This window comes from Alligator sinensis, unplaced genomic scaffold (assembly GCF_000455745.1).
Source record: "Alligator sinensis unplaced genomic scaffold, ASM45574v1 scaffold611_2, whole genome shotgun sequence".
In the NCBI taxonomy this organism is placed as follows: domain Eukaryota; kingdom Metazoa; phylum Chordata; order Crocodylia; family Alligatoridae; genus Alligator; species Alligator sinensis.
In genome coordinates this window covers 4,263,352-4,283,106 of record NW_005841869.1, presented here as the reverse complement: position 1 = coordinate 4,283,106, position 19,755 = coordinate 4,263,352, and the positions used below count along the sequence as shown (strand labels likewise).

Genomic DNA, 19,755 nt, shown 5'->3' with positions numbered 1-19,755 from the left:
CCGAGCCGTGTGGGATCAGCACATGGTGGGGAGTACTTCCATCAGTACTGAAAGTATGAAATGGAAACCTGCTGGTCACTAGCTTAAAGCACGCACCTGTCACCGAGCACAGGGAATAGATTCAGACCGTGCCAGGCAGGGAACTCGGTGCTAGCATCGCTTTGAATCATCTGCATGATAAGGACCTTGGAGGAAGTGGTTATTGAGCTTATTCGTTTTGATATTAGATCATCTTTTGCTGAATGTTACTGAGCGAGCACTGAAACCTTATCCATCATCTTGTACTTAATTGCATCTCGGCGTTGTTTAGTGTGACACGTATGCCGTCCTTAGCCAAGACAGCATGATTGAAATGCCATGAAGAGCTCATGTGATGCATTTATACCGGAGAGGGGTTAATTTCCTAGCAAGAGTGATCACTGTACGGTACATGTAATAAACTGCTGTCATGACCTCTCGCCTTCCAACTCCCACATGTGCAATCACTATTTGTGGTTTCCGTGGAAGTGCCAGATGCTAAGAGTTTTTGGCAGGAGTTTATCAGTTTGACTTGCTGTAAGATATTACTGTGATGTGGCCCATGATACATTTTACCTTTGCCTGATCAGTGACATTTCCCTTGACAATACAAGAGTAAACCAGAAATCAAAAAGGTCAGAGGTTGCTTTATAATCTTTTACTGCAGGTCCCAGGTTAAAACCACAATGATCGCGCTCCTGCGGGATAATTCATACTACAAATAATAGTGACATTTATTTTGCTTTAATGAACTTTGGCCTTTGAGAGCTATCTTGGGCGTGCTGGAAGTGGCTGGTCCTGCTTTCAGATGTGCATTCCTACCCTTTGCTGTCTCAAATTCACACTGGCACTAGGTGTATAGTTAGCCTTGGCAGCGGCATGTGGTGCCAGAGCAGGACATGGGGGAGCCAGTCAGTAGAGCACTGCCATGCAGCACCCAAGGGGTCAGGAGCGATGATGCTTACCCTGGATGGGCAGGGTGTGCGCAGCAGCAGCTGTGCACTGAAGGAGCGTTGCCTATTCCTGCCCGGACGTGAACTTCCCCCTGCAACAGCTGGCTAAGAGCCAAGAAAGGGTGGCAAAGGAGCAAGGAGTCCACAACAGGCATCCCGATGCAATAAGGCATCCTTTTGCTTCTGCCACGGCGTAGAGTCCATTGGCGTGGCACGTCTTCTGTGACACGAAAGGCAGCGCTGGGCTGATTGCTGGGAGGGGGGTCTGGGCAACCCTGGTATTTACAAGTGTGTCACGTGAAAATGTGCCAACATTGCCAACTTCTGTGACCTCGCAGCGCGAGCGTACAGCAAGCCTGCGTTCTGTACCGATACCAGCCGGTGCGAGGTGGGAAGGGGGGCGGGGGAGAGGTCTTTTTTTTTTGGGTACAATAAAAGGGAAAGTGTTGGCAGTGGCTGGATAAGAAAAAACCCAGCAAAGCGTCTCCCCCTCAGGTGGCAGGAGGGAGCCGGTGGGCTCCCATGCACTGCCTGCTTCAGGTGGAAAAAGCCCCTCCCAAGGTGACGAGGAAAGCGCTGTGTGCACAGCATGCACGCACCCGAGCTGCAGCTGGTCACAGCAGCGTGCGGTTTGGGCTCTGTCTCCTTGGTGGACAAGGGCTCTGCTTTTTGCTTGTGTGAGAGGGAGAGTGCGAGATGGTGCCCATCTGTCTGCGAGCAGCTGAGCTGTGGGGCGATCTCCAGGTATTGCTAGGAGGTCTGTGCCAATGTCTTCTGCTTGCTAGCAGTGCTGCCCTCTCCGCTCCCCAGGGATCCTTTCCTCACGCCCTGAAGGTGCAAAGTCAAGCTTTTCTCTTGCAGACAGAGTCCATTGCACACCTCTTTCTGGTTTGCCTGGCCGCGCTTGGCGCTCACAAACCTGTCTGTTCGGGCGCGGGCCCTCGATTGGCGGGGCCTGCCTGCTGGGTGTCGGGGGAGGCGGTGATGGTTAATGACCACCACCTGTCGCGGCAGGCGCGGTCTCGGTTTCTTGCCTGGGCCCCAGATGTGTGAGCTCATTTTCCATACAGGAGAGGAGCACGGCTCTCGCTTAGCTGCTCTGGCTCTGTCGTGCTCTGCTTGCTGCCCACCCCGCAGGGTGCAGTGCAGAAAGTGGCTCTTGGTGTTGGACTGTTCCTGGGCACCTGAGTCCAGCGACAGCCCGGCCTTTTCCTGAGCATGTGGCGCTCCTAGCTAAACGGAGCGGGCTGACCCTGTCGCACACTTAGCCGGGTGCTGGGTTTGCCTGTAGACGGGCACGGTGGCAGGCACGGCTGGCGCCATGGCCCCATGCCATACGGCTGAGTGCTTAAGCACTTTCTTCATCATTTGCTGAGTCTCATGTGAGAATTTGCAGCCCCGAGTCTGCGCCAGCTGTCACACTCGAGGAGTTCAGTTAACTGGCGCACTGAGCTGGTTTTTGGCTGGCATGGTCAGTGTTTGCTAAACATTTATCTGACGGGCCTGTCTACTGATCTTTCCCTGCGCTCTCACTTTTAAACACCCCGTGTCATTACGGATGTTGTCTTGGCAAATTTTTCCCCATGAAGCGCTCTCCACTCTGAGCCCTGACTATACCTGCCTGTCGCTCCACGTTATAATCATCACCGTGTGATTTTTAGAACTACATTATCATCGTTACTTCTATTAGTATTTAAGAGAGTTTCTGCCCTGTAAAAATGGCCTCTGGTGGCAACTCAAACTTCAGCACAGGCTGGCGCCGTTCCCCAGCAGCCCTGCACGCGGCAGTCTCGTGTCCTCTCACCCGCGTACGCACAGACCGCTGAGGGCGATGGCTTTTGTTGGGCTACAACTTCACTCCTACGCTGCCGCAAGCACGGGGCTGGCTGGCGTAACCGGGAAGGCCTACGGGGTTACGCCAGCGTGGACCGTGGGGACGTGAGGGCAGCACCAGGCTCCCGCCCTGGTGCACCTGCAGTCTGTCGCCTGCTCGCGGGCGCGGGCTCGGGCTCGGGCTAGGACTGCAGGACGCGGCTTGTCTTGGCAAATCGGAACAGACCAGGACCTGAAGGAGAGCGAAACTGTTCCAGATGGACAGTGGAGCGTAGCACATTTACGTCTTGTGCAAAACACAACCAGACAGACCAAAATGAACAACACGTGTGTTGCCAATCACAGTCTAGGCTTGAAATTTGGCACTGAATTACAAATAAAAGTAAATGTTTTATTCTCACACTTAAAAAATTAAATATAGCTCTGTGTCTTGTAAGCACCTTTTGTTTTAATTAATTAAGATCAATACTAGTCTAAATGACCTGTCCCTAACATGCAGCTTCTCTCTGGGGTCAAAGACCTTTTTTATTATGAAATCACTGGCTTTCTCCACAAGTCTCATTGTTAACCAGTTTTTCTACGTATCATACAGTATAAGGGCTATAAACTAATGAGCAGACCTAGGGTTATGTAGAAAAAGTGTAGAAAGGAAACAAATGCTGAACGTCACATTTACATTAACTTCTCACAGTTCAAATGGCAATTTGTCCACAACATGTATGAGTCATGCAGTACGAAAAGGGAGGACTCTCCAGGTTCCTTGATTTATTTGTCATATGGTTGACTGATGTTGGTTTCAGCGGCTTCCGAAAAAATGCTTAAACATCCAAAAGAAAAGAAGAAAGAACGGAGGGAAAAGGTCTGGCTTTGGGCAAAATCCATTTCCTTTCAAACGACGAGCTCCAAGCCAACCAAACCGGAGGCGGCTGGAGAGCTGGGCCTCGGCCTTTCCACACTTCCCTCCTGGCCTGGCGCGCGCTGGGCGAGGGAGGGCGAGGGGCGGTGGTGGCGGAACGCTTTTTTGTTTAACACAAGGCTTCCTAGAAAGGCTGTTGGCAGTCCAGAGGCAGCGGAGTCACTGTGAAGGAAGAGCTGGACGACATATGGCTGTAGAGTCTGCACTGGAAAAAGTCACTGGCTAAAGATATGCCGGCTCTTGTTTTCCTTTTATTTTCATGAGGCGAAATACGAGCTCTGCATAGAGTACAGCCTGTCAATGGGATTTCCTACTCTAGCCTGCATGGAGTTAACTTCTGAGGAGGCAAGAAAACAGTCGCTCAAACTAGTTAAAGAGGTATCGCTGTCAATATCATGAAAAATGGAGTCGTTCCCTGCAAACGAAACGCACACGTTAAGCTTGGTCCTGCGCAGAGAGAAGTACCGAGCCAGGGTCTCAGGTCCTACACAGTCTGCTAGGGGCAACTACCTGATCTCCACGCGCTGGGGTAAAACACCTTCGCGGCGAGGGCCTGCTCTTTAAGCACAGGCTGGCACTCAGATGCCAGGAGTTCAAAGGGTAGCAACCTGGCAGAGAAGGTGGAGCGCGGCCACGTGGCGTGGACAGTCTGCCGTGTGCCGTGGACACTGCAGTCTTCAGCATGTAAGACACCCTTTCCTAATGGACACGGGAAAGGGGCCACTCACTCTTCACACCGCGACCCTGGAGCCTTGGCCAGCCAAGGAGCGCAGGCGCGGGCCTTCCGCCCTGGCACAGGGTTACTGCGCGACCCAGTGCAGGAGAGGACGTATCTGCACGGGAAGGGAACCCACTTAAAGGCATAACCTTCCTGGACACGGATGGATCCCTTGGCCATGCTACACCTTTGCACGTGCCTACATTTCACAAGCTCCCGTGTCTTCTGGCTTGGTTTGGAATAAAGGAAGGACGGCCGTCTCTTCCCTTCACTGGCCGCAATCTCAACTGACTTCACCGGTGAGGGCACCAGACGGTGCTCCGGGTCACACATCCTGGTTCTTTTCCTAGGCACTCTGTTAAAGTGGCTTCATGTGCGCTTGGTTGGATGCACAGAACCGAGGGCTTCCTTTACAGGGCTGGGCAAAGCGTTTGCAACAAAAATGAACCCACCTGGAGCTCACCCGAGCTGCAGGTTTCTTCCTAAACTACACTGAAACTTAGCTCTTTTCTCTTTTCTTTACCGCTCTCCAGTACTCACGCTACCACCAGCTCTTCTCTGCAACCAAAACACCAGTGTGGGTGGAGTTCAACTTTCTTCCCACTGCCTGCACTTTGTTCCCATTAGAGCTAGCAAGAGATGTAGGTATGTGTCTCTACGCTTGAGTGCCCCTACGCCATAGACAAAACAGAGCCGTTGCGGGATACCAGGTGGACAACTACAGTCACGTTTAAATACCAGGCTGTAACTGTCCTGAATGAGCCACTAGCCTTCTACTTTTGCAACGCACTTGCAGTAACGTGTAAGAGTTGGCTTGGGTTACACCTGTCTGCATGAAAAGCTGCAACTGGGAACTGGCAGAAGCAGGTAATCACCTTAGGTCAGTGACTGTTAAGCCAGGAGGATGTTTTCTGTACTGACACATCTAGCAGCAGTACGAGAGCTCTTTAACAGATCTGGAGCCTATGCCTGGTGGGATCTTCTGAGGATGCTTGCCTCTGCATTTTGAGACCAATGCATTTAATCCCTCGCACTACAGCGTCTACGGCAAAGCCTTCTCTTCCCTTCCTCCTGAGCTTTGGGGGTGGTTTATGTGCTGTTTGTTCTCTGCTGGCTGCCTCGGGGTGGTAAAGTCGCTGGCTCTGTACTCTGAATTAGCTGCTATGGTTGCTTAGTGCCTGGGACAAGGCTTCCACTGCCCATCTGCGTGCGTATCAATACGTAAAGACAAAAAGTACGGGTCCAGTGTATCTTCTAGTGCAAACCCCAGGAAAATGATGGCCAAAACAAACTGCTAGACTGCCCGCGTGCTGTCTGCACAGACGTTCCCAGCCCAGCGGTGTGCCGAGAGCCTTACCATAAGGGTTCATGTGGTCTCCCGGCATCTGTGGAGGGGTGAGACCTTGCTGGAAGGGGTCCGTGCCATAACTGCTTTGATCCATCGCTACAATCTGCTGCTGCGGCGGTGCCAGCGGCGTGTATGATGTCATCATCCCTTCCATCCGGTTGGACATCACTTCTGCAAAACAGACAGCGGAGTCCAGGGCTGTTCAGCAAGGGGGAGGTTGCAGGGGCAGTACGACTGGGAGTGCTGCCCTCCCCATCGCCCACACCGCGCTGCGCAGGAGGAGATGAGCCGTGAGGTGCAGTTGCTAGAAATACCCTAAGGGATCCCTCCTCACCCTGCAATGCCCCGGATAACCCCAGCCACCAGTGCCCAGCGGTGTCGGTGCCAACGCCAGGAGGATCCCATCCAGGTCCCGAGAGAGAACCATCAATTAAGGATGAGGCATCCGGCTGGTACTCTGATGCCATCAGCCTCCACGGTCCCTTCACCTGCTCACCCTCGTTTCCTCCTAGCGGCAGTCAGCCTCGGCCGGGGCCACAAACAGCGCTGACCCGTGTCTCGTGAACTGTGAGGGCCCGGGGCAGAGCCCACCCCCAGAGCTCAGACGCCAGCTCTGCCTGGACACCCTGCCAGCTGGAGGCTCGCGTTGGGAGCCAGGCTGTGCTAGGATGTCGGCTCCCCAACTCCTGCGTGCCGCCCTGGACGTCCACTCCTCTCGCTGCCAGGACCCCGCCACCTCGTGTCTGCAGGGCACTTGGCCACTTCACCTTCTCACCGAGGCACCGCACCATGTTTTGTTTTCCCAGGGTAGCTCCCAGTCCTGGTTGCGGCTCCTGAAAACCAGCCTCGAATGCCTGGGCCACAGGAAACGAGGGGCCAGGCGCAAGCAGGAGCTCGTCTGTTTTCTCCCTTCTGCTGCCTAGGTGCTACCACAGGACCCCTCAGTCCCCAGCAAGAGGCATGAAGGAGCACTGACCCCATCTCCTTTGGCCAGGGTTGCTTCCCGAACCCAGGCCCAGAGCCTGGCACCGGCCGTGTCAGCCTCCAGCACTGGCCGCGTCATCCTCTCAGACAGACTGAGCTCCTGGGGCAGGGACTGCATCTTTCTAAATGCCTGTCCATGTCCAGCACCTAGCACACGGGCTCTGGGTGCTGCCTGGAGCCACCATGGCAAGGCAGTACCAGTACGGAGAACACCCTCGACAGCCATGGGAATAGCCCAGGGTCTCTGCTGCTGTGCCCCGTGGGCGGTTCATTCATTTGGGAGATGTGCGCGCAGGGAAACTGCTGCCGCTGCCTACAGCCACTGGTGCTACACAGCGGCAGCACCGAGCCCCGCTCAGATCCAGGCCAGGCCCACGGTCCTTGGCCAGCTTCTCTTCCGTCTGAGGGAGGGAATGAAGCTGGGACTGGCTCGGCGGTAACGCGGGGGGGACCCAGCTGCATCCCTTCTCCAGCCCCACAAAGCATCCCCAGGGCAGTTGGCTAGTCCTAGGCTGTGTCTGCATCGCTGCATGGTCCTGGGAGCCCATAGCGTGACCTGGCTGGTGCAGAAGTGCAGGCCGCCCTATCCCTGTCTGAGTGCAGAGAAGCAAGCCTGGAGGAGGAGATTGCTGCTGCCTGTCTTGATGGCGGGTACCTGTAGGTCTGGCCTCGGGACCTGGCCCAGTGGCAGAACACGAACATGGCCCCAGAGCTGCGTAAACACAGAGCTCTGCGCGTGCTGTGCTCTGTACATACACATATAAAGGCGCAGGTGGGCACAGGGAGAGTGCACCCGCGTGGGTGCGCTCCCATCCATTGCAGAGAGACCCTGGAAACTACCCCGCTGCCCTGTGCCCCTCTCCTCGCGTCCATCACAACCGTGGCTTTACCTTGGCCGAGGCGCTGAGAGTTCTGCTGCTCCTGCTGCTGCTGATGCCTTCGCGCTAGCTTCTTCATCTGAATAAAATGGGAAACAGAATAACCTTGCGGGTCCGAAGGGAAGGATCCGGTTCCATTACAAACCTATATAGTCTGCGTGTTGTGCAAACACTCCTGGGGCCTCTGTGTTCATTCTTGGACACACATATTTGGTTTTCCTGGTCGTATTTATGTGCACACCCTAGTCCTAACCTGGGCCTGTGCATGGCTGTGGGTCTTCCCACGCACGTGTGACCTGTGCAGCACGTGCAGGGTGCACGGCACAAACCTCGTGTAAAGCCTCATCCCTGCCTGGTGACCTTAGTGACATGGCCCTGCTGTGAGAGGAGAAGTCCGTGCGGAGGTTAACTGGTAGCTTACCTTTGCTCTTTGGTTCTGAAACCAGACCTGGACAACTCGCACGCTAAGTCCTGTTTCAGCTGCTAGTGTTTCTCTGACCTGCAAGAGGAAACGTTTAAAGATTAGCTTCCGTGCACCTAGCAGGTAGGTCATGTGGCAGCTTCTCTTCCTCTTGGGCGCGCTACGTGCTGCCCAGAGCCCCGGCTGTAAGCGGTCAGTTCATTTTTGACCACATGGACATTTGCTTCCTTCAAGACTCTGCCTTGGACTTCAGTGGGCTTTCAGCCTGTGGGTAGGGTGGCCATCATAGAGGACATGCTGGTTTTCTGTCCTCTGTCCTCTAGTGATACGAAACCCAATGCCTTTATGTCCTCTAATTTTCCCTTCGAGAGGAAAATAGAGGACATAAAGCCGTCGGGTTTCGTATCACTAGAGGAGAGAGGACAACCGGATTGTCCTCTATGGTGGCCACCCTACGCGTGGGTCTCTGCGGAGCAGCCTACCTTCCTACAGGGCTTGGAAGACACTTCAAAGGATGCTTTGAATGCTCTTCTCTGCTGTGTTGTAAGGATAGTCCTTGGTCGTTTGGGCCTCCTCGGGTCTTTCCCATCATCGCTCCCTTTCCCTTGGCTCACTTGTCCTTTGGTTGGCTTGACATCTCCATCCTCATCATCGCTTTTCACTGTGGAAAAATCAAAAGGAAGTGAAAGTCCTGCTTGTTTCACTCAGGCAATGGGACTCTCAGAAGGTTAAACTAACACGTTACTAGGCCCCCTAAACAGCAAACTGAACACTGTTACCCTACATTGGTGTCAAATCCAGCACCCTCCTAGTTGGCTGATTATCAGGTTAAATGGCACCTGCGCAGTCTCTCTGCCACGGTCCAGGGAAGCACTTTGGCTTCTGTTCAGCCCTGAGGGCTAACTACTCTCATCAGCTTGATGTTCATCACATGCTTAAATGTTTTCAAGAGCAGGGCTTGCTGATTATTCTACAACATACATCACAACTTCTGAAACGGTGGTTGCACTAGTGCTGCAAAAGCAGGACATTTAAAATCCAGGTCTTTTGATTAGACATCCGTTGTTTTAAACTATTTTTTTAAACATTTCTGCAAGCCTGGTGGTACCTTCAAAGCATACTGCTTGTTTCTTCACTGCCGTGTATTATGGAAGACTACAGCAGTTTTTCTCACTGTACCGCAGACATGCATGAGTGCATGTGCACGTCTCTCCTGCTTATCCGAAGTGTGTCTGGCTGAAGTGTATACAGCCCCGGGTGTGTACACCTCTGTATGAAACTCTGTGGGAGCGTGCATATCTATCATGAATATATGATTTGTATTTTCTCTAGTTCGATGTGAATGATCGTGTGATCTGATAATGCAGTGTGCATTCGTGGTTAGCAGTGGGAAATCCTGACTCGCTTGCCAAAGGTTTATGAGTAAGCACATATTTTGTCCCGGTTGAAATAACTTCTGTGTCCACATCAACATCTGTGGCCAAACGCTATGATTCATAGCAGTCAAAGGGGTCTCTTACATGCATTTCACTAAACCTTTGCTTTTCATGCAGAAAACATTAGCATTCTGGGGGTCTTTAATGTTAAGAAACATACTGTACTTGTGATGTATCCAAAGATTACATTTAGGGAATTAACAGATTAGACTTCAAATTCATTTTAGATCTGATTATTTTGCACCTAGCAATCTAATTGCCTTTCAGTTCCATAAGCATCTTTTGCATAATGATTAAAGAGAAGTTCCATCGTTTTAATAACCTTGACATTATTAACTTTCCAGCCTGCCATTTCTACAGAAAGGTTTAGTGAAGGTTAATATTGCTCATTGGAGAGTTGCTTTTGTGGCCAGTGGATAAATATTTGATTGGAGAAGGACATGCTCTCAGCCTGAGCGGGGTGCAGTTGTTTGCACTCACGTAAGCAGCGGGGAGCTTCGGGCTTTTGCAGGATTAAACAGTGGAAGGAAAATGAGTCCTCTTTAATTTGGTTTCTTGTTCCACAGGTTTGGCCTTGGCTCGGGAAAGGGTTGTTTGTCCATAAAAAGAAGCACTTCTCACCTCTTGGATGCATGACTGTGTGTGTCCTGGGGTGGGGAGCCAAGAGCAAACGCAGCCGGCTGCCTCTGCAGCAGGCTGGGCCTGGCCCAGGCACTCGTGACACTCAAGGTGGCCCTGGCAGTGCACCCGTGTCCAAAAGAAGAACTGGACCCCAGCCAGCAACGACTGCCCGTGTACTGCTGTGACGTTAACAGTTAACAGAGGAGGGGAAGGCAGGACCTCGTCCTCCCTGCTACTACAGAGCCGCACACGGGGAGGACAGGAGCAGGCAGGAGTTTTCAAGGGCAGTTTGTCCAAATAAAGAGAAGGAGACGGGCCCAAGTTTTGGTAAAGAGAGAATAAGATGCTGAAAAGCCCGGGTTTGCTCGGGGCACGGAGCGTGCAAGCCCGGGCTTCTGGAGTCAGGGGCTTGTGGGCCTACAGATCTGGCCTGGCTGTGATGGGCACTGGCCCACGAGTGGCTCAAGACCCATGCATCCCGTGACACAGCAGCGACCGTCACCTCACCACAGTCCTGCTCTCAACGTGTCCTAGGAGCAGCAGGAGTGCCAGGCTTTCCAGGGACCCGAGGGAAATGCCCCGGCCACCTGTGCATTCGATGGACTGGTGATCGCTGTTGTTTCCCTGAGATGCACCCAGGGGTTGGACCTCATGCATTAGGCTCTAATTCAGTCAAAGCAGGACTGTCCGTGACAAACACACAGCCATTCCCTGGGCACGGGCAGCCACTTGTCACCCTTTAAAAATATTCTGTCCCTCACACCTCTGCACACATTTTTCTGCCGCTCTGGTTTGTCTGCTACTGCTCGCATCCAGACAGCAACCATCCTTTCTGGAAGTACGGACGTGGCGAGCGCTTTAGGGTGCAGGAAAAGACAACAGCCGAGTGGCATGTGGAGAGAGCCCTCCGCAGCAAAGTGGGGTTTTCCTTTTGTACCAGTCCCCATGCGGAGGCCTTGCCCGCCGGGACGGGCCAGGGCCGTCTGCGTGTCGGAGCGAGTGGTGAGGGCAGCGCTGCGGGGCACAGCCCCATCTGCTACGTGGCATACCGCGGCGCACTACAGGCGTTGTTCCTGCAACACCAGGCTCAGTGTTCAGGTCCTCCAGGTCCTGGACGTGTCTCCATTGGGTCTGTGACTTTTCTTAGCACAACAGCGTGTGATCGGCAGAGAGAAACTTATCCTGGAGAGCTCCAGGAATTGGGCCATGGCTGTTTGCCCATGGTCCAGGCCTGACTCGGTGTCAGTGTGTGCACGTGCAACCTGTGCTCCATCATCACGTAGGAGCCGTGGGCCCCGTGACAACTCCAATCTGTTACTGAAATGGATGGAAACAGCATGGATCAGGCCTCTGCCATTGAAACCAGACAGATCTACCCACCCTGCTTTTCTAGGACAGTACCACTTGTCTGAATCTTGGCAGCCTGTAAATTATTCCTGCCCTCTGCTAAGGGGTAGGACAGTGAGCAATGGCCTGAAATTAAAGGAGGGAAGATCCAGGTTAGATAGTTGGGAGTGGCGCTCACGCGGCAGTGCACCGATCCCCGTGAGTACAAGGATGGAGGCACCATCGCTACAAAGGCTGGCTGAGCAGCGAGCAGTTCTGCAGAATCGGATGAGGATGCTTGGCCCTGGTGGCCTTTCAAACTGGAAGAGGTGCAGGAAGAGCTCACCTGAGTCAGAGTCATCCGGGCTCACGGAGCTCAGCAGGTCTTTTTCTTTTTCATAGTCACTTTTGCAGAGCAATTGTCCTTCCTTCAGAACAAACTCGTCTCCTTTCCTCAGCTGCCGCTCGCACACGCAGCAGCAGAAGCAGCTTAAGTGGTAAACGCATTCCAGGGCCCTCATCACAAACTCCGTCGGGGCGATCTTCTCCATGCAGCCACTGCACTTAGCAGCAAACAGCCTGCGAGAATGAAAGGCAACGAGGGAAACGTCAGAACGTGCATCCCTGTACTGCAACGCTGGGAACGGGCAGTCTGACTTAGCCACAAATCAGTTTGCAAAGTGACTCAGCACGCTGGCAACTGCGTGTTCTGGACACCGCAATACCAGCGGCACCGCGTGGATTCTGCGCCCCTTTGGCTTAGAAAGTCCCTAAGATCTGGACCTCTCATAAGATTCCCACTACATGTTTCTTTAGTGAGGTTTTAGTGTGTGTGTTATTGCTTCTCTGTTGGGAGAGAGAATCAAAAAGGCTAGAGGCACAAGAAATAAAATGGAACAATGTTATCCACGCCCTGAAAGCTCAAGCCAGAGCCAGTTTGGTTCAGCTTCTGGATGAGTCAAGCCTTATTATGCTGCTGATGATTTGCGACTGAGAACCTGCTCTACATGGACCCTCTGAGAGCCCCTTGCTGGCGTGATGCTTTCTGTGGAGGGCAGTACTTGGGCGCTGACACCCGAGTGTCTGCTTGTGGGGGAAGAGAACTAGCTCAGAGACGGCCAGAGCAGCCAAGCCTTCCTTGGGACCGGAGCAGCCCGGCCGAGCAGGGGCTGTCCCTTTTGCAGGGATGTGAAACGGCGCAGTGTTTGGCTCGGTCCGCACCATCGCTGCTCCCGCGCGCCACGCCACTCCTGCTCAACCCTCCACGCTCCCCACCCTCCGACTTAGCTTCGCTTTCGTGATGACTGGGACGTTCCTGAAGTAGCTTGCAGGAAAGGCGCGATTCCCAGTCAGGTGAACGGCTGGTTCGTGTCCTGGGTCACGCGGCGCGCTCGGTGCTGCTACAGGTCAGCCTTGTTCTGCGGCAGTGCTCTGACGCGTAAGGCGAAGTCACAGGGCTTTCCCCCAAGGCAGCGAGCAGCATGTGCGTAACTGTATCGTGACAGCTCAGCCCTGTCGCTGTTCTCCTTTGCAAGCTCCCACCTCCCGGGGACAAGGCACAGGGGACCTGTTTCGGAGGGGTGGCCTAGGCTGGCTCCCGGGGCCGCCCTGAGGGGCTTCTATTTTGTTTCAGCTGAGAAAATACAGCAAAACGGCAGCCACTCGTTTTGGAGTGAAACGGCAGGTCTCACACGGGCGAGATGGGAAAGAGATGCCTGGGTTTGTACATGCCAACAAGCTCCTCTCGAGGGGTGCAAGGGGCCAAGGCGCCAGTGCACCGTGAGCCCCTCCAGCAAATGCCACCATTTCACGTCCCACCGTGCCAGGACTTCCCTGAAGCTGCTTTCGCTGCTAGGTGCAAACGGGGACAAAACCTGCCGCTGCGTTTGGTTGCTAAACTGGACTAAACTATAAAAAGGCTTTAGCCGGTAAATCCCTAAACAGCAAATAGCTGGCGCACATGCGTAATGAAGGAGCTAAAAGGATTAAACAACTTTAAAAAAAAAAACGGCAAACATTTCTAACTGCTTAAAAAAGTTGTTTCTATTTAACTGCTTAAACCTATTTGCCTCCGTTTAATTAAGCTTGCACCTTTTGTCTAAGGAGGGTGTTTTATGATGGAGCATGCTTGAAGAGTCGGCAGATTAGCAAATCTGGTGTGAAGGCCTCCGACTCCTCCGACTGGCATCAGTTCATTTATACTGTGGTGACAGTGAACCTGTGCACGCTTCAGTACAACTCAATGGGTGGCTACAAGGAGGGATGGGACAAACTCAACGTGGGGTAGCAGCTTCCGAGCGGGGCAAGGCTGCTGATGCCCTTTCAGCTGCTGCAGCTTCCAGGTTTCTTCCCTGGCTTTCTTTGCAGTTCAAATAAATGCTATTGTTTAGCGTGACCTTAGCGGCCATAATCCTAAAACCATGCGGGGTGGGGTCCTTTAGAAAGGCACCGTGAGAGCGTTGCAGTCATGATGATACAGAGCAAACCCAGCGTTATTGCCTCTACTGTTAACGAACTGAACGCTGAATACTGAAACTCTCCCGAGAAAGGGTTACGTAGCAGGGACACGTCCCGCAAGACCCCTGTGAGGGGGCCAGAGCCGCGCTGCCCAGATGCTCCTTGGGGATAGTGATGTTTTTCCCGGTCTGGCAGGCAAAGCTGACCCCAGGCCCCCCGGGCTACAGAGCCAGCGAGGCAGCCCCCGGCATGCGGGGCAAGTGAGAGCGCGCCTGGGCTCGGGGCACTCCCGTGTGCACGGCCTGTGCCGGGGGCGGGGGGACTGGGCTGGAGCCAGGGGCATGTGAGCTGGGCTCGGCAAAGGGGACAGTCTTTGGCCCTCTCTGTTCCAGGCAACCAAGATTGGCGCCTGGTGGGCAAACAACCAGATCACGTGAGATAATACCCCACATCAGCGTCCCTAATTTCTCTCCCAAAGAAAAGCTGACCCCCTAGAGAGCTGTGCCATCCGCTGTCACCCCGGGAGAGCGACAGCAATGTCGTGGGTTGATGGAGAGGCCGAGGCCTCTCTGCCTCGCAGCGCCCCTCCCGGCTGACCGCACCAGGAGTGCTGGAGACCACAGCAAATAAGCACACGTATAAAGTAGCCTGCCTCCTGTCTACGGACGCACAGGAAACCAGTCCAGCCCCCTCCCGCCTCTGCACCATGTCTCCGTGAAGTGTGGCTTTCCATTCAGGACGGAAGGTGCTTTATCATGTAACTTTAAAATATTATTTAGTGGTGGAGAGTACTTGCAGCACAGCATTATCATTCTCGTAGGTGGTCTCTGAGTTGTAACGAGTTACATCAATATAATACTAACTTGTGCAGTTTGCCAATTATGGCTAAAGATTTATATTTCTGCTTGACATTACTCTGTGAACTTCTTGCCTTCCTTTGGGTTTATCCTTAGGCAACATAGTAAAATGCCATAATCCACAGTCAGAAATTTGCAACATGTGATATGTATAGAGCAATACACACACACAATCCACAGTGAATTGGATTTAATTCTCGGATTATGAAAACTTCATTAAATCTATCTTATAGAGTGTTTATAGGTTTTTCAGCTCCCAGAAAGTAACCCAGGGTTATGTACTTTTTTGCACAAGGCAGTCTCACAACAGGAAACTAATCTTGACAAATGACCAGACTTTGATATCTGTGATCTAAAACACTGCTCATTAGACTGCTCATTTTATAAACAATGGTAATAAACCTGTTGAGAAGTCTGAGGATAGCAGAAATACTTTACAGGTCACCCCGACGGAGGTTTCAATCAAAGCAATAATTTAAGGGTAGACATGTGATGTTCTGAGCTAAGCTGCTCTAACCACATTTGGAGAAACGTTTCTTTTGCCTTCTATAAATTTCACAAATAATTTGCATAACTCTTGACTTTTTACCCCATCGCTGATTATCTCCAGCTCTCCCAAGTTAACGTCAAACCTCAAAATCCTTGGACTCGTTAAAGTATGCACAGTGGAAATCAAATGCCTTTATTAGAAGCCCCGGGAAATCTCTGACTCCTAAGCACAACGAAAACATTCCAAAGAAAATTGTTCAAAGAGGACAAAGGAGAAAAGCAGAACAAGAAAACCTTGTTTTGAATCAATGATTGCAAGAGTTTTATAAATAAATTCTGTTGCCTGGACAATTCTGAAAGACAACTCAATAGTTTTTTTTTTTAAGTGTGTTTGCATCTATGCCTGAAACACTTAGGGGATTTAGCTGAGCTAAAGCTTGGAACAATAGGCTGTTTTGTTCATTTGAGTATTTGTAATAATCACTGTGAAACAACTTTACAGTATTAGAAAGCAAAACACACACTGCATTTTAAAAATGGTCAAACTTACTAAATTAATTTTGCATACATTTTAGGGGCAACAAGATGCCTGAGACATGTGGCCCTGTCTTTAAACAGTAGATGAAAATGCTCACCAGCGGAAGTAGCCATAAAGCTTTTATTTGTTAGGATATTCCTGTGCAGTGAGGCTGATTCGGTAATCCTTACAAACACAGCCACAGTTATATGATCCATGCGCCTTCCTGCATAGGGCCGAACCATCTGGTGTTTAATATGTACAACTGATTTATTATCTCTAGCGGAGTTATCTTGCTTTAAATGTGACCCTGCTCTGCTCCTGAGAATCACTGTTCTGCTGTTTACTCCTATAATGTCCTAACAACCTGCCCTCTACCTTTCTGATGCTTCACCCTGGGCCCTTCATTTCCTCCTGTTTGTGGGTAAATAGATTTTAATTGTTTTATTATAACTAATTTATTATAAGCTGAGAGATCTCGATGTGCAGTGTAAAATTTGCTGTTCATATTAAGTGTGGTTCAAGAGGTTTGTTAAACAGGACAGCGTTATAAAAATAGCCTGGTTCAGTCTGTTTGCATATTTACTGGACCTTTGCAGTGAAGCAATAACTAGGCAGCTATTAAGCTATGTTTGATGTATGCTAAATGACAGATGCTGCTGTCTAACTATTGGAGACCTTAAATCATTTTTCTTTCTCTGTAATTCTGATGTGGCTTTTTGGAAAAAATCGTGGCAGACACCTAGTTTTGTTTAGGTCATAAATACAAAGCTGGTGATCGCTGGCTTTGGAAAATACTGTACGGTCTTTAACTCCCCCCGGATCATGGCTTTTATATGTCATCACCAGCATGGCTGTACCTCCACGTCAGCCAAGAACTCACTTGGTATTCATAACATTCAGTACAAAATGTGTCCAAACTGCAGGCAGATGTATTATGCTTTCTACACAACCGAATTTTAGTAAGAGAAAAATTAAATGACTAATGAATGCCATCTATTACCCTTCAGGAGATGTTTTAGATGGAACTGGTTTTTTTCCCCTATGACTTAGACTGGGGAAATGCCAGCTATATATAAAGCAAAGGAGTCTTGGATTTTTTTTGCGTCTTAGAGATTATGAATGCATATAAAAAAGGAAAGCATTGCTTAGTCATAATAAATCCTAAACATTTGAAACATCCCAGATGTGCAAAAGGAAGACTGAAACGCTTTGATTTATGAAAGAACACAATTATTTTTGAGAAATACCGGAACATTTAAAAACTACATTCAGAAAAAATAGTGAATGGCTTTATTAAAGGCAGTTTCATATCTGAAATTTCAGTGGAAGTAAACCATTTCACTTTCTCTAGGTACCAATAAAATCGGCATAAAGGATAAAAGGTTTATGAAGAAAATGTACCACTTCCCAAGGAAACGAACACAAACTCATCCTCTTATATACTAAAAGGCGAAGACAGTATTTATTTCCCACCCCCGTGCTTAGGATGACTCCGTGTCGGTGCTTGCCTTTAGCCGGTGCACGCTGCGAGGTGCCACCGTCTAAGCGGAGGTGTACATCCCAGGCCATTGGCAGCAGAGCTTAAAAGCAGTCTGGTGGTTTTTTCCCCTCTGAGATATCAGTGAATATCTTACTTGTGTTGTCTTAAACTTTTCTTTGCTTGGCTAGGCCATTTGGCTGAAGAGGAGATAGATAGATAGATAGATAATATGCACGTGTATTTGTATGTATATAGAGTAATTATAACAGGAAGCGTGACGCCACATGACAGGCGAGCTCTGCCCGACACTGAAGTCAGTGGAAGTTAGGCAGGGACTTTGCTGGAGTTGGTGTCATGCAAGGCTGCGCTATTCCATCCTACGTGACCAGCTGTCATGGTCACGGCTGTCACCTGTGCAAGTCACGGCACGTTTCGGATCACTGGATACGACCTTGCTCCTGCTGCAGTCGTGGGACATCAGAGAGCAGGGTCTTGCCCGCCCGCTCTCTGGATTGCTGGTTCTGTGCGGCAGGGCAAAAGTTCCTTTCCGAGCACCTTCCTGACACTTTCGTGCTGCTGTTTCTACGGGCACTGCAGTTTAAAAAGCAACCGGCCGTGAACACAGAGCCCATGCCAGGTCGGGATGGGCTCCCCGAAGCCTGCAGGTGCACGCTTCGCCATGAGCTGCAGCAGCTCGAGACTCCACCCCGTGTCCAGGAGCCCCGGCCCTGACCCCTCAGGGGTTTGGATCTCCTGCCCATTCCCCCTGCGGCCTCCTTGCTGGCGTCGGGTGATGCCAGGGCTGCTGATGGGGTTTGGGGAAGGGGCACTGGTCAGGAAGACCCCTCACTCCATGCCACGCGGCCGTCTTGTACCACACGGCCTTCAGGGGAATGGCTGTCCATCATCACCAGGGCAGGGACGCAGAGCCGGAGGGAACCCCTGTATCGTGGCGCCACAGGCACCACGGCACAGCTCCTTCCTCAGCTTGATGAAGCTCCATCTTGCCTTACTGCCCCTACTGAAAGGGAGCTCAGTCATCTTCCCTGCTCCGACAAGCAAGAGCACCGGGGCATGGGCGCAGACCTGCGCTCCGGCAGTCACGAAAAGAAACACTTGAAGCAAGCCCCGATTCAGGAAAGCCCACGCATCCACGTGTAGTTCAGAGAGGCTGCGTGTGCGCCACGACATCCTGCTCAATCAGAGCTCACCTAAAAAGAGCACATCTTCCCGAACTGGAGCGTACACGGGCAAAGGCAAAGGGCTTTCAAGCATTTTGCTTCCAGCAGCACATGGCAGAATGGATTTTTTTTCTCTGCTTAATATTCACCCCCTAATTGACCACTTTGTTCTTCTGTCTTCCATCACTGCCAGGCAGCTTTATTTTATGGCATCTCCTCCTTACAACACTTTGATGGAAAAATTTATGAAGAATCGAATCATTGCTGTTAGCAGGGAATTAAAACAATTTTTCATTTACAAAGTCACTGATATTGCTCCACTGTGCTCCACCTTTGGGAATCCAATTGCTCTTCCCAGCTACTCCCTTTCCTCTTTATAGCACGGCAATTGTGCTGTACAGATTATGGCTGCAATTTTCTCCTAATCTGTTCTGAAGCATAGAAACTATTATAAAAGTTAAGCGCTTCAATTGAATTTATAAAGTCATAGCTGCAATTAAAAAGCCTAATGGATTAACAAGATGCAATGATTTTGTTAGAACTATACTTTCCAGCGGCCTAAACATTTGGGAAATGGAGTTCCTTTGTCTACAGATCCAAAACATCCTCACAACCCACACGCAGACTGAGTCGGTTGTGTTAGTCTAACATGGATCAGAGAGCTGTGAAAACGGGAGGGACAGTAAGCAGTTTGCACCTCTCCTGCAGGACAGTTTTTAGCCTCCACTAAAATGCCCTTTACTCCATTGTGCAGGGGTGTGCTCGGTAGCCGTGCTGGACCCAGACAAGAAGACAGACAGAAAACTAGAACATACTAGAAAGGCATCGTTTTGGAACCACGAGTTTTAGGTTTTTGTATTTATTCCACTGGGCAGACAAGGCTTTCTTCCCCGATTCCTTCTTTGGATCTGTGCTCAGGTATTCACACAGACTGAGCTCGATTCCCGCCGCGCTCCAGCTCTCCACCCCGCGCCCAGCCCCGATCTCGCAAAGCCTTGCCTTGCTTCGTCACCCAGCCTTGCCGTGCCCGGCCTCTCTGGCCTCCCCGTGAGAGGGGGCAGTCCCGTCTCTGACACGTCTCGCCACCCTCGCACGCTCAGCGCCATTCTCAATTTACAACTTCCTTGAAGTCACCTTGCTGTCAACGTGGTGACATCCTGCTAATATCAGTTTAGATGGAAATTCACCCTAATGGCCCAGGAAGCAGGGAAATCATGTCTGTGATTCACTGCTTCAGTTTTCACTTGCAAAGAAGAAGAAAAAAATCAAGTGCCAATACAATTCAGATTTAATTTATAAATTATTTCTTGACTGGTGTA

At 51.1% G+C, this 19,755-nt stretch overlaps 1 protein-coding gene across 2 annotated transcripts; it reads right to left on the bottom strand.

The window, feature by feature from the left end:
- Positions 1-3,175: 3,175 nt before the first annotated feature.
- On the bottom strand, positions 3,176-12,227 carry LMX1B (LIM homeobox transcription factor 1 beta). Of its 2 annotated transcripts, none has more exons than XM_006016925.2 (6): positions 11,799-12,227; positions 8,552-8,730; positions 8,070-8,147; positions 7,661-7,727; positions 5,796-5,957; positions 3,176-4,057 (listed from the first exon to the last, which is right to left on the bottom strand). In XM_006016925.2, exons 1-6 carry the CDS (start codon positions 12,001-12,003, stop codon positions 3,978-3,980), a joined length of 771 nt encoding a protein of 256 aa, XP_006016987.1. In that variant the 5' UTR covers positions 12,004-12,227; the 3' UTR covers positions 3,176-3,977. The 2 variants fall into 2 exon arrangements, with proteins under 2 accessions (XP_006016987.1, XP_025050321.1); XM_025194536.1 differs by having other exon boundaries at positions 3,176-4,135; positions 11,799-12,224.
- Between the last annotated feature and the right edge of the window lie 7,528 nt (positions 12,228-19,755).

Coding starts and splice junctions, on each gene's coding strand:
- LMX1B (XM_025194536.1), bottom strand. CDS start 12,003: ATGGAGAAGATCGCCCCGACGGAGTTTGTGATGAGGGCCCTGGAATGC. Junction 8,148..8,551: donor CTTCCAAGCCCTGTAGGAAG/GTAGGCTGCTCC, acceptor TTCCTCTTGCAG/GTCAGAGAAACACTAGCAGC. Junction 4,136..5,795: donor AGACCACATGAACCCTTATG/GTAAGGCTCTCG, acceptor TTTCGTTTGCAG/GGAACGACTCCATTTTTCAT.